Below are 15481 nucleotides of genomic sequence, written 5' to 3' on the forward strand. Positions count from 1 at the left end.
TTACATAACTTCGTAAATTCTTCCTTTAAACAGTTCAGGTTTCTGCTAATTAATGCTATGTCGTCAGCATACGCCACAGTTGCGACGTCGATGTTATAATTGTACCTTTTATTTCTGTAGCTCTTATTGTTCCTTCTATTGCGACATTAAATAATGACGTTGATAGAGAGTCACCTTGTCGTACTCCACTTGCTATTTCTATATTTTTGGTGATACCGTTATCTGTAATTATTCCTGCAGTCGATCCTTCCATTGTCATTTTCGTAAGTTTTATAAGTTTCATTGGTATGATTATTTTCATGTCTTCTATTAGGTCGGGTCTTGTTAAGCTGTCAAGGAACTTCTATTGAAATCCCATAGTCTATTAATTATAATGTTGTATGTGGTATTTATAATATATCAAAGAATAAAATAGAATTGAAATTAAAGTAAATAAAATTTCTGTTTATTTTCAGGAATATCGGCATATAGAGATGCATCTTGTCCTAGGATATGTAAAGAAAATGCGTATGGGGACCCAGTATGTGGAAGTGATGGAGTAATATATCCAAATATATGTGAACTAAAGAAAAAAACTTGTGGAAAGGGTAAGTTTGTAGTATATTTAAACATATTTTATTTTATAAATATCTATTATACACTACTGAATGTCAGAAGGTGGGTGATTTGAATCACACTTCCTTTGAGTGCACAAAATACATACCATACGCCTATAATTTAATCGAAGATTTAATAAAATGTAATGTTTTTCCACCTTTCAATGTATCCTATCTATTGTCTCTGAACAGCAAAAATATATATGATTGTTTAATGAAATTTATCTCTGAAACTAAAATTAACCTCTAAATTTATTAATCCTGATAATTTGATATATTATGTACATACGAAAAAAGAAAAAGATGTATAATGGAAAAATGTGGTGAGGAACTTGGACAGTCCATAGCGGCCACCTGCAGCTTTTGAACTGAGTAGGGAGCTGTGGAAGAGTTTGCTATAGAACTCTATGGACTTCATTGTCTTCGTTATGTATGAATAGAAAACAAAAAAGTTGTGACTGGCTAATTGACACCCAAGTCTATGCCATAAAACAAAAAAAATATTATACACTTTAACTGTTACTATATTGACCATTATAGTATCAACAATCCTGGAAATGTATAACAAATATAATTTATAAAACTGAAGAAAGTAAAATAGACAAAATATACAGGGTGTAACAAAAATACAAGTCATAAATTTGATTACATATTCTGGGACAAAAAATAGTTCGAATGAACCTAACTTACCTTAGTACAAATATGCACATAAAAAAAGTTACAGCCCTTTGAAGTTACAAAATGAAAATCGATTTTCTCGAATATATCGAAAACTATTAGAGATTTTTTATTGAAAATGGACATGTGACATTCTTAGGGGAGGAACATCTTAAAGAAAAATTATAGTGAAATTTATGCACCCCATAAAATTTTTATGGGGTTTTGTTCCCTTAAACCCCTCAAACTTTTGTGTACGTGCCAATTAAATTATTATTGTGATACCATTAGTTAAATTCAATATTTTCAAAACTTTTCTGCCTCCTAGTATTTTTTCGATAAAGCAGTGTTTATCGAGATACGGCATCTCTTTTAATATGTTTACATACAAAATTTATGGGGGTTTTGTGCCTTTAAACCCCCCAAATGTTTGTGTACGTTCCAATTAAACTATTACTGCGGTACCATTAGTTAAACACAGTGTTTTCAAAACTTTTTTGCCTCTTTGTATTTTTTTCGATAAGGCACCTTTTATCGAAATGTGGCTTCTTTTTTAATATGGTTCAAAATATACCTAAAAATGTAAATCATAAATAAATTTTAATATTATTACAAAGTCTCCATAATCGTACTTAACCATATTTATACAAATATGTGGTGGATTTGACAAATATTCAGAATATCTCCATAAAAACTGACTTTTCGAAAAAGTACTAAGAGGTAAAAAGTTTTTAAAACAGGGTGGTTAACTAATGGTACTACAATAGTAATTAAATTAGAACGTACATAAAAGTTTGGGGGGGTTTAAAGAAACAAAACCCCCATAACATTTTTAAGGAGTGTCCAAATTTCACTATAATTTTTCTTAAGATACTACTGCCATAAGAATGCCACATGTCTATTTTCAATATAAAATCTCTAATAGTTTTCGATATATTGGAAAACATAGATTTTCATTTTGTAACTTCAAAGAGCTGTAACTTTTTTTATGTGCAAATTTGTACTAAGGTAAGTTAGGTTTAATCGACCTATTTTTGGTCCCAGAATATGTGATTAAATTTATGATCTGTATTTTTGTTACACCCTGTATACATGTATATCTTATTAAGAAATATATACAGAGAGAGTCTGTAATTTGGAATAAGTTCAATAACTCAAATACTAATTGTTTTTTTGAAAAATGCTCAGACCCGTCCATTAGTATTTCAAATTGTCCTTTTTGACATACAATAATAATGTATACAGGGTGTCCCAATTTAGAGATATGACGTCATCGTTGATTTTCTTAAAAGATAACACCGTCATTTTGATAGCTATTTTGATAGGGTGTGTAAAGTTATACACAACTGCAAAATATCAAATTTTTATTTTCTACCATTTACAAGATAATAGAAAATAACAAAGTTATGTCTGTAATTTGGAATAAATTCAATAATTAAAATACATACTAATCGATTTTTTGAAAAATGCTCAGACCCCTCGATTAGTATTTCAAATTGACATTTTTGACGTACAATAATAATGTATACAGGGTGTCATAATTTAGAGATATGACCTCATCGTTGATTTTCTTAAATGGCAACACTGTCATTTTGATAGCTATTTTGATAGGGTGTGTAAAGTTATACACAACTGCAAATTTTTATTCCCTACCATTTACAAGATAATAAAAAATAACAAAGTTATGAAAAACAAGTAATCAAATAATTATTGAATTAAATTATTTCAATTAAGCAAATGCTCATAACGTTGCTCATTGACAATTTCACAATATTGGAGGGCAACATTATGAGTATTTGCTTAATTGAAATAATTAAATTCAATTATTATTTGATTACTTGTTTTTCATAACTTTGTTATTATCTTGTAAATGGTAGGGAATAAAAATATGAAATTTTGCAGTTGTGTATAACTTTACATACACTATCAAAATATCTATCAAAATGACAGTGTTGCCTTTTAAGAAAATCAACGATGACGTCATATCTCTAAATAGGGACACCCTGTATACATTATTATTGTATGTGAAAGAGGAAAATTTGAAATACTAATCGAAGGGTCTAAGCATTTTTCAAAAAAACAATGAGTATTTGAGATATTGAATTTATTCCAAATTACAGACTCTCTCTGTATATATATAGTACAGAAAGCCAATGCGCATCCGCTAGGAAAAATATTCCGATTCGGATTTTTTGCACAATCTTACTCAAAAAGGACCCCTTTTAACAAATTTGCATGTTGCCAGGTCCAAAAGTGGGTCAAATTTTTTTCGTTTTTTTTTTGTTCTTTTCCTAAAATTATTTGTTTGCATCGATCAAAGTTTTTTTAGATTTTTTGGATCATTTCAAACAGAAAAGGTCTTTAATGACTTTTTTCTACAACCGTGTTAAAAATGCAATTTTAGCACTCCATACGAGCGTTAAAAATGCTACTTTAAGGCACTAGTGCTTTAAAATATTTTTAAGGCACTGCAGTTCTTATTGACCGTATAGACAATTATGTAATATCAAAAAAATATAAAAATGGAATGTCAGTCAAGGTTATGTAAAAGTTTTTGTAGATATTGTCCTGTAATTACGTTTGTAGAAAAAATATTATATGATATGCGTGTTAAAAAGAACATTTTTAAGGCACTCATGTGAATTGCAGAACTTTCTATCGCTCATTCTGCAAACTTTCACATGCGTGCCTTAAACGTGTACTTTTAACACTTATATCATAAATAACTATTCTCTAAATTTGATACTTTCTGACATATAAGGGATTAAAAATTTAAAAATTGCGAAATAGACCATTTTTAACCCTCAAAAATTATGTAAAAAACTGAAAATTTCGATGTTGCCAAGGTAAGAAGATATTCTTTGAACATCGATTGATGAAATGCGGAAGAGTTTTTTGCAATACAATATTTAAAACACCTTTGTTTTTTACTTGCCAATCAAGCAGACGCTTGATTGGCAACCGTTGCATGTATATTATGCAACATGCGTAAATATATGTGCGGAAAAATATTTCGATTCAATTTTTGTTCACCATCTTACTTGAAAATATCCCCTCTTAACTTTGTATGTTGCCAGGATCAAAAATTCAAAAAAATTTTTAAACGTTTGTTTATTGTTTTTTTCCTAAAACTAATTTTTTTGCATCGGACAAATTTTTTTAGGTTTTTGGATCATTCCAAATAGAAAAGACTAAGTGACTTTTCTGTAAATGTGATATTTTTCTAGATATAAGCGATTGAAATTTTAAAAATTGCAAAATCGGTCATTTTTAACCCTTAAAAACTAAGTAAATCACCAAAAATTTCAATGATATCAAGGTACGTGGATATTCTAGGAATATCGATTGACGAAATACCGAAGAGCTTTTTACAATACAGTATCGAAAACTCCTTTGTTTTTTAATTGCTAATTAAGCGGGAGCGACACTATTTTCAACCGTTGCAGTGTATATTACGTAATCGGAAAACATTTTATAGTATGATAGAATTGATCCAAAAGATGGCATACCCCAGACATCCAAAGTGAAAGTTATCCTCCTACACCAAATTGTTCTATATGATCCACATAATGTCCAGAAAAAAGTCACACCATTTTGAGCGTCGGGTTTGGGGGGGTGAGGGGGAGAAATTGGTAAATTCGTAATTTTTTAGGTTTTTCGTCAATATTTCTAAAACTGTGCGGTTTAGCATGAATAACCCTCTATACAAAAATGTTCTACATTAAATTTGAAATAAAAAAGGTCCCATGCACAATCCTTCTAAAATGAAGGGTTCCAAAGTTACGGAGGTAGTATAGTATAATTGGTCCAAAAAAAGGCCTAACCCAGACATCCAAAATAAAAGTTTTGGACATCTTGGATATTAGTGCACCCTAATATGTCTGTGTAGATTTTGGCAGTGGATCCGACCATCACTTGTAACACCGTTGCCGTATCCTCTATTTTTTCATACTACAAGGTTATAATTTTTTGTGATATTATATTTGTGTGTGAAATGTATCCTTTGTGTATTTTAGGTATATTCTAATATGTTATGTATATATAGGTTTTTACTTAATTATTTTAAATCATTGTGAAGTTTAACTTGCTAGGAACCTTGTAATATTGTGTAATGTGTTAAAAGTAAGTAGTTTTGAAGCACCAATTAAGTAAAGTTTATTATGTTGTTGTTTCCACCAATTTTGAAAAAATCTGAAAACATTGAATTATCCACGTCCGTCTGTCCGTCCGTCCGTCTTGTCCGTCCGACCGCGAATATAACTCCTTCGTCACTATAGCAGGTAGAATGACAAATGAGGTGTCAAATAAAAGCTTATAATCCAAGGATAGTACTAAAGGTGAGAAATTTAACGTAGGCTGTCTGTCCGTCTGTCTGTCCGACCGCGTATATAATTTCTTCGTCACCATACCAGGTAGAACAACAAATGAGGTGTCAAATAAAAGCTTATAAAATTCTTTACCTTTAGTACCGTCCTTGGATTATAAGCTTTCGTTTGACACCTCATTTGTCATTCTACCTGGTAGAGTGAGGAGTTATATTCGCGGTCGGACGGACAGGCGGACAGACAACCTATGTCAAATTTCTTACCTTTAGTACCAACCTTGCATTACAAGCTTTCATTTGACGCCTCATTTGTCATTCTACCTGGTATAGTGACGGATGAGTTATATTCGCGGTCAGACAGACAGATGTACAGACAACCTAGGTCTAATTTCTCACCTTTAGTACTATCCTTGGATTATAAGCTTTTATTTGACACCTCATTTGTCATTCTACCTAGTATTATGACGGAGAAGTAAACGTTATTATTCTATTATTCTTGTAGGTACATTTAACATTGATTGAAATTATGAAAAAATATAGAAAACAGCATGGCAACACTGTGACGCACGAACATAAGATTCAGCTGTGCGTTACGTAGGGTGCACTAATATTCAAGATGTCCAAAGTTTTCCTCCTACACCAAATTGTTCTATATGGTCCACATATGGTTCAGTAAAAAGTTGCACCATTTTGAGTGTCCCGTTTTGGGGGGGGGGAGATGGGGGAGAAGTCGGTAAATTAGTAGTTTTTTTACGTTTTTCGTCAATATTTCTAAAACTATACTTAGTAAACAATGCTTAGCGTAAACAATGTTCTATACAAAAATGTTCTACATAAAATTTAAAACAAAAAAGTTCCTTTACATAATTGTTATAAAATCAACGGTTCCAGAGTTACGGAGGGTGAAAAGTAAAGGTTTTCAATACTTTTTATATTTTTTGGGTGATTGATGATAATTTTGGGTGGTGAGGTTGACGTTTCTTCAAGGGCTTATCACTAACATACCGTCGGCCACTAAAACTTCAAATTTGATTTTTAAAATACAATCCTGTTAAAGAAAATCAGTGGAATCAGGGAAATGCCCAAAAAATATAAAATGTATCGGAAACCTCCACATTTCACCCTCCGTAACTCTGGAACTGTTGATTTTATAACAATGATGTGTCAGATCTTTTTTGTTTTAAATTTTATGTAGAACATTTTTGTATAGAACATTGTTTACGCTAAAGCATAGTTTTAGAGATATTGACCAAAAAATTTTAAAAAAATTACTAATTTACCGATTTCTACCCCATCTCCCCCCCAAACCGGACGCTCAAAATGGTATAATTTTTTACTGAACAATACGTGGACCATATAGAACAATTTGGTGTTGGAGGAAAACTTTTACTTTCGATTTTTAGGTTAGGCCTTTTTTGGACCAATTATACTATACTACCTCAGTAACTTTGAAACCGTTTATTTTAGAAGGATTGTGCATTTCAAATTTATTGTAAAACATTTTTGTATAGAAGGTTGTTTATGCTAAATCGTATAGTTTTAAAAATATTTACGATAAACGTAAAAACTACGAATTTACCGATTTCTCCCCCCTCTCCCCACCAAACCCGACGCTTAAAATGGTGTGACTTTTTTCTGAACATTATGTGGACCATATAGAATAATTTGGTGTTGGAGGATAACTTTCACTTTGGATGTCTGGGTTTGGGTCTAGTTATACCATACTATTAAGTTTAAAAAAATGGTTTAAATATTTATTTTTCTACTGCCGTGCTAAAAGAGCCACTTTAAGTCACGCATTTTGTTTCCGAAAGTTGCACTTTTCCGCACGGCGTGCGTGAAAGTAAATTGTCCCGCACGGCGTGCGTGAAAGTAAAATACCTGGTAATATGGCATTATAATATATTAATACATGCAATAAACTAATACTTAGATATTATTTACTAATTTATTTCAAATTTATCTTGTGTTCATGTTTTAATGAAATTAGCGCGATTATTTCATTCATAGGAGATTGTGACCAAAATAGAAAGCTACAGAAATCTGAATTAAATCGATAATTTTTGATAATTGCTCGTCGTTAAGTCGATAATCTTCTTACCTTGACAACATCGACATTTTCAGTTTCTGAAATGGCCGATTTCGCAATTTTGAAATTTTTAATCGCTTATATGTCAAAAACTATCAACTTTAGAGAAAAGTCACTAAAGACCTTTTCTGTTTAGAATGATCCAAAAAACCTAAAAAACTTTGTTAAAAAAATTTAAAAAAAAGTTTAAAAAAAGTTTAAAAAATTTTGACCCACTTTTGGACCTTGTAACATGCAAATTTGTTAAAAGGGGTCCTTTTTGAGTAAGATTGTGCAAAAAATCCAAATCGGAATATTTTTCCTAGCGGATGCGCAGTGGCTTTCTGGACTAATAAGGTGTTTATTTTTGGAAGCAATCTGTTATAAATTAGGCGAGACAACGAAGCATTAAACCAAGGAATTTTTTGCAAGAAGGTAAATGGTCATCCACCTTTTTTCATTCGATTCGGAAAAGTGTCAGCAAATTTTGTGAACTAAATTGATCTCCGGGAGATGAAAATTGCATTTTGGGCATAAAAAAATGAATTTCAATGTGTATCTCGAAGAGACGGAAAATGAAAAATTTAGAACTCGGGAAATATTGACGGAAATGAATTTAACTTTTATACTCGGGGGATTTGGGGTCGCTGAAAACGAATTTTGTTGCCTGGTTCAGTTTTTATTTTTATTGCAAAATATAACTGACTCAATAACAGAGAAGGAAGTAACTCTTAGGGCCGGTTGTTCGAACGCTAATCAACAATTATCATTATCAAATATTTAATTACTGTCACCAAACTGTCAATGTCAACTTTGTTTGGGTTGCTGAAAATATAATTAATTAAAATTATGAGATTTATTATCAATTATGTTAATAATTATTGTTATATTAATTGATTATAGTCTCAGAATTGCAATCAATTATGTTTTAAGCAACCCAACCAAAGTTGACATTGACAGTTTTGACAGTAATTAAATATTTGATAGTGATCATTGTTGATTAGCGTTCGAACAACCGGCCCTAAGACAAGCTGTAGCGGAAAATAGCATTTTAGGGACTCAAGGTTGCAAGTTGCAAGCTTTGCCAATGCAAAGGTGGTTGTAAAAATAATAAGTGTACATGCCGTGCAAACAATAAAATTTGTAATTCAAAATGCCATGGTTCACCATATTATCAATAATAATTATTTTATTTACTTCTGACCTCTGTTGTTATTGATCGGTTATTGATGAAAACTCTAATTTTAACTTATTTTTTTACAAAATTGGCCAATAGCTAATGACATTGTCGTTAAAGGCCGGGCATTGTCGATCATAACCAGGGGAAATGGATATTCACATGGTCTGGTCTTTAACGTCAATGACAAAACACTATTGTCCGTAACATAAATTTACGTGCATAGAAATCGGCCCACTTAAAAATTTGGTCATTTTTTATGTCTCATATTTCCTAAATTTGTTGGCCGATTTAAGTGATTTTTTGAACATGTTATAGCCTGATTCTTTAACACTACAACTGTAATAATATTGTTGCTAAACAGGTAAACTTTCATTGTATACCGGGTGTACCAATCACACTGTGTTTTTTTCTCAAAGTTCGCATCACCCTGTGGAATATTCTAGCATTTATGAAATACTCAAATTAAAACCCAACTATAACCTCAGGTTTTCTTAATATTTTGTTTTTTGATTCATTCGTTTATGTTGGATAATAAAAAATTTAGGTACTTTAACAACTAGACATGTTCTTCATCAATACACGGTGTTTCTAAATAAGTGCGACAAATTTTAAGGGGTAATTCTGCATGAAAAAATAATGACAGTTGGCTTTATAAAAGTATGTCCGCAAATGTTTCGTTTCCGAGATACGGGATGTTGTATATTTTCTTACAAACTGACGATTTATTTATTGCCTTAAAAGCAGTTGAGATATGCAAAGGAAATTTGGTAGGTTTTAAGAGATAGTTATTGCGGATTTTTGGAGATAAAATTAAGAATTTCATATTCACCATTAGCGTGCATACGGTGATGTCAAAAAATGTACAATAACTACGTCTTAAAACCCACCAAATTTCATTGGCATAACTCAATTGGTTTTAAAGCAATAAAATAAATCGTCAGTTTGTAAAAAAAATTTAACATCCCGTATCTCGGAAACGAAACATTTGCGGACATACGTTTATAAAGCCAACTGTCATTATTTTTTCATGCAGAATTACCCCTTAAATTTTGTCGCACTTATTTAAAAACATCGTGTATTGATGAAGAACATGTCTAGTTGTTAAAGTACCTAACTTTTTTATTATCCACCATAAACGAATGAATTAAAAAACAAAATATTAAGAAAACCTGAGGCTATAGCTGGGTTTTAATTTTAGTAAGTATTTTATAAATGCTAAAATATGCCACAGGGTGATGCGAACTTTGAGAAAAAAACACAGTTTGATTCGTACACCCGGTATACAATGAAAATTGACCTGTTTAGCAACAATATTATTATAGTGTTATTGTTAAAGAATCAGGCTATAACATGTTCAAAAAATCGCTTAAATAGGCGAACAAGTTTATATTATATCACCTGGCATTTCATCCATGCTACGAACTGTTTTGAAGTGCCAATAATTAAAAATAATTTTTGGATAATTTTTTTAGATATAGATACTATAAAAATATTTTGAGAAAGTTTACTAAGGCGGTGATCTCCAATACACGCTATATACAGGCTACGGCGTCTATTGGGTACCACCGGCTAAGTCGGTAGTCACTTCAATTCACCCCGTAATTTGAATTTGTTTTAGAATTACTCTTTTTTAACTATTTTCGTTTGTAAGGTAGTTTTTTCCCTTCAAAGCTTATTAAAAGTAACCAAAATGAACAATTTTTTCTACAACGTGACGTTGTACGCAGCCTTCAGCGTGTATTGGAGACCACCGGCTAATGAAAAATTCATATTCACCGACCCCCAAAACCCACCAGAGTTCCACCCTGTGCACCAGGTACATCGGAGTCCATCGTCATGAAATTCGTGCTCAGCGACTCCCAAAATTCAGAGATTGGTGCAATGATATAAAATTTTTCTAGATGTTTTCACTATATTTTCTAGATGTGTGTGGTGTCCCTTTTACTCCGTTAAATTTTTACTAATGCTGGGGCCACACTAACGTCTAATGCCGTTAATTATCACATTACATATTTGCATTACAGAGATGGCAAATATGCGATAATTAACGGCATTAGACGCTAGTGTGGCCCCAGCATAAGTAAACATTTTAGCTTTAAATTGTAACGTTAAATTTTTAGTCTGTGTGTTAATTCCCAAGCAGTTGAAATTGGTAATTATGAAGTTGATAACGGAATCAATGATATCCAAAATATATTCAATACATTTGCTCATATTTGTTTTATTTAACCCATTTCAATTGATTGTACGCCTTGAACTCCTTGTGATCATTTTAATAAAAAGAGAGAAAACATAATATGTTCAGTTTCGTTTAAAAATAAGATTTTTAAAATTTCACGCATCAAAAACTACTAACTTAGGGCCAATTTCTCATATCGACTTCAACTCCAGTTTAATCTGAACTTTTAGTGAACGTCAGTTTAAAGTCAAAATCGTCTTTCTCAGTTCACGTTCAACCGATGGCAGTTTAAACTACGTTCAACTTGAACGCTGGAATTCGGCCGTTCAAATATTTCAGAACCCAGTTCAGATGATTTCATGGATTACGCATGCGTTGTATGCTTCTTTTCATGAGCATTTTTCAGTGCGTCACAAATGATAGAAAAAAAGGCAAGTCCGTGATAATATACATTTTAATGACATGACATTTTAGAATCTGACAGTTGTCAAATTTTATTTGCAATTTGGCATAAAAACAAATCAATTTTGTTTATTGCATTTATAAAATGGTATTTTCTTTTATTTGTATAGTCTTTTTAGTCCATGTGGTGAGACCGCTGCCGTCTGAAAAAATTTCTGATTCGGTTTCTTTGTGGATTCCTATTCAAAAATGTCCCCTTTAAAGAAATCTGAAGGGTGCCGGGCGGAATTTTTGGGCAGAAATTGTTTAAATAATTTTTTTAAACAAATAGAAAAGATCACGTTTTTTTGCACCGGAACATATATTTTTGAGTTTTGTGCGTCATTCTGAACATCGTGTAAATTTTCTTAGAAATTGATAGTTATAGGCGATTTAAAATCTGAAAAATGCGAAAATACGTATTTTCGAGGCTTAAAAACTCATATTCAAATTAGTATTTTTGAGGTTGCCAGATACTTAAATTGAAGACTAAATATTCAGCTTCAAGATTCTGAAGAGTGATCGCGTCTAACTTTAATTTATACTGGTGTTTTTTAATTGTTAAATATGCGTGTTTATCCGATTTTTTTGTCGGTACGGCGCGCTCCGTTTCAAAAATCTCCTATTTTCCTCCGAAAAATATTTTTTCTAGATTCTTTGGGACATTCTAAATAAAATAAGTTTCCTGACATTTTTCTCAAAAGTTAATAGTTTTAAAGTTATAAGCCATTTAAAATCCGAAAATGCGTTTTCTTGTCATTTTTCGAATTTTAAATCGCTTATAACTTAAAACCAAAATTACATTACATTAAATTCTTATTTAGAATATCACAAAGAAAAATCACAAAAAGAAATGGAGCGCGCCGCACCGGCAAAAAATCGGATAAACACGCATATTTTACAATTAAAAAACAACGGTACAAATTAAAGTTAGACGCAATCACTCTTCCAATCTTGAAGCTGAATGTTCAGTATTCAATCTAAGTATCTGGTAACCTCAAAAATACTAATTAGAATATGAGTTTTTAAGCCTCGAAAATGCGTATTTTCGCATTTTTCAGATTTTAAATCGCCTATAACTCGAAAACTATCAATATCTGAGAAAATTTACAAGATACCCTTCTTGTTCAGAATGACCCACAAAACTCAAAAATATATGTTCCGGTGCAAAAAAACGTGATCTTTTGTATTTGTTTAAAAAAATTGTTTAAACAATTTCTGCCCAAAAGTTCCGCCCGGCACCCTTCAGATCTGTTTAAAGGGGACATTTTTGAATAGGAATCCACAAAGAAACCGAATCAGAAATTTTTCCAGACGGGAGCGGTCTCACCACGTGGACTGTTTAAATTGTTCAGATTATATTCGTAGATATATAATTCGAAAATTATCTTTTTTTGATTATAGCGCCATCTACTGACAACTAGAATAAATGTTATAAATGTCACCGACGAAATGTAATCACCGGCGTGCGTTTTTTTCTGTCACATACAATTTAATGCGTTAGAAAGAAATCGAAAAACTGTGACGCACTGAAAGATCCTCGTGAGGAAAAGCATGTTAACACTAAACGCTGTCATAATATAAATATAACCTATTTTATTATATTACGCCTAACGATACACGATAACATCATTTTTGTTTTTATTACATTTATAGTCGAACCCGATTATTGGTATTATAGCCTTGATGCCAAGCAAAAGTATTGGTATAACCGGGTTATTCTAATAACAGATCATTGGTTGCTAGTAGAAACGTTTCGGGACCTCAAATTTATATTCCTTAAACCGGGATATTCCTATAACAGGTATTCTAATAACCGGGTTCGACTGTATTTATAATTATTAAAATGACTACTGGACTATAAATACTTAAACTTAACTTTATTCAAAAACGGCATAAAAAAGGTATAAAATGGCGATAGTTTTTTACCTTTTGCCATCTATTGGCATTTCTCGAAAGCTGTAGAACGTGCACCGACAATGAGAAATGCATTTCAAACAAAACCCAAGTTCACCGGTGAACCTCGTTCATCTGAACCATAGATGAACACAGGTATGAGAAATCGACCCTTAACAATACAAATTTAAAAGCGTTTGTGTATTTAAATCATTTCAGCCGATCTAAAAAGCACGCGAACCCTTGTGACGTCACGAAGTTATATTATGTAATAACAGGAAGAGATAGTATTGAATTGTGTTTGTGTTTACTATGGAAAATAAAAGTTAATACTATAAGTGTTGTTTAGTACCATTTTTTAAAGTATAGTCATTAAATCCCCTTATAAAAATATTTATTTTATTACCAGTCGATAAGTAACAGAGTTTAATAAAGTTACATGCATAATGAAAGTGCATTAAAGACATTCTAGTTAATTCTCAAGGTTTTCAAGTATTTGAAGATAATTTGAATGTAAGTATTTAATATATGTTGTCTGCTTAATAGTTTTTTTTTAATAAATCAAGTGTATTTTGAACATAGAGAAAATAGAACTTTTGGTATATATTGGTAGATGTACATTACCGATTGAATGATATTTACCTATACAATATTTTTCTGGAACTGTTTTTAGTGTAAAATTAAAATAAACTAATCATAATAGAAAAATTGTATGTTCATAATGGGTAAGTTATCAGACTTCCCATTAGAAAAACCCTCTTAGGTCATTTAAAAAAAAATTGTATTAACAAAAACACTCAAATACTTATTATGAAATATATAGTTCACGGCAACTATCTAAAGATTTATAAAACTAAGATACATCACAAAATGACTACAACAACTAAAGGTAATTAATTATTGGCGCAGACCTTGAACATTTTTAACTTTATGACGTCACGACCAAAGAGGGCGCGTTTTGGACTGGCTGCTATAATTTGAATTTTCTCTCTATTTTGGTCGTTTGTAGGGACCAAACGAAAGACAAAAACAACTTTTTTTTCTTTGATATATATTTTAAATTATGTTCTGTTGTGATTTATAGAATTTTTTTAATTTAAAATTGTATGCAAGTTCCCTATTGGGCTTGTGAAAACATCTCGTCGTTTGGAAGCCGTAGGTGTAAAATAATTCACTTCAGTTGTGAGCGTAAAGTAAACTTTTCATGTAACGATACATGGTGCATTTCCCATCACACAAAATCTTAACTAACTACTTTGTTTTTCGATAGGAAGTAATGATTAAACATTTTATTGAAAGTAGTAAAATTAATTATTTCCCGAAACAAGCATGAAGCAAGTAATTGCCAGGCTTGATGAATTAGCTTTAAATGGAATGTAATAAACATTGTGTATATTTTATTTAAGGAATACTCGTATACTAGAGTCGTATGTATCATACTTAATATAACAATTATAACCGTATGTATCGAATTTCTAGAATTAGCCTAATAAAATAAAATCAAAATGTAGTTCCGTACAGGTTGGAACAAATTTTACATCAACATTTATATGAAAACAAAAGATATTTTTAAGTACCTGTCTAATTTATAATACTTAATTTTTTTTCTTTTAAATATGTGTAAAAAATTATCAGAAACACGAATATCTAGTTGAATCCAAGCCGATCCTCGAATTGTTCAATACATTCTCTGACAAGGTTGTGAAAACCAAAGTTTCAATAAAATTAAATAAAATTGGTTGCCATGACGACGCGCGACGGGTCAAAAGCATTGTTTTGTCTAATGATTTGACTTTTTAATATGATGTCAAAATAATTATATTTCAGCGAATTATCAGTAGTAATTGCACAAGAGCTCTAAAATTATCGAATTTTTCCCGAGTGACACTTTGACAGTTTTAATCTCACGACCCGAAGGGGAGTGAAATAATGTCAAAGTGGCACGAGGGAAACAATTTGATAATAATTTTAGAGATCAAGTGCAATTTGCTGCGATTATTTTATGAATAAAACTGTTCAAAACCAAAATTTTATTGTAATTTATTTATGTAAGTACAAATTACTACAGTTAAACACAGTCGTTATAAATATTTGACGATTGAAAGTCATCACTTTTATAACTTTTAAAACAGTAATTGTC

At 31.3% G+C, this 15481-nt stretch overlaps 1 protein-coding gene across 1 annotated transcript in view; it reads left to right on the plus strand.

The window, feature by feature from the left end:
• The window catches only part of LOC126883229 (agrin), a 362103-nt gene that overhangs the window by 267887 nt on the left and 78735 nt on the right, over positions 1–15481 (plus strand). Inside the window, exon 2 of the mRNA XM_050648507.1 lies at positions 456–587. Within this exon, the coding sequence (XP_050504464.1) occupies positions 456–587 (132 nt within the window). The remainder of the gene's footprint in view (positions 1–455; positions 588–15481) is intronic.

The sequence above is a fragment of the Diabrotica virgifera genome, chromosome 4, assembly GCF_917563875.1.
Source record: "Diabrotica virgifera virgifera chromosome 4, PGI_DIABVI_V3a".
NCBI classification, from domain to species: Eukaryota; Metazoa; Arthropoda; class Insecta; order Coleoptera; family Chrysomelidae; genus Diabrotica; species Diabrotica virgifera.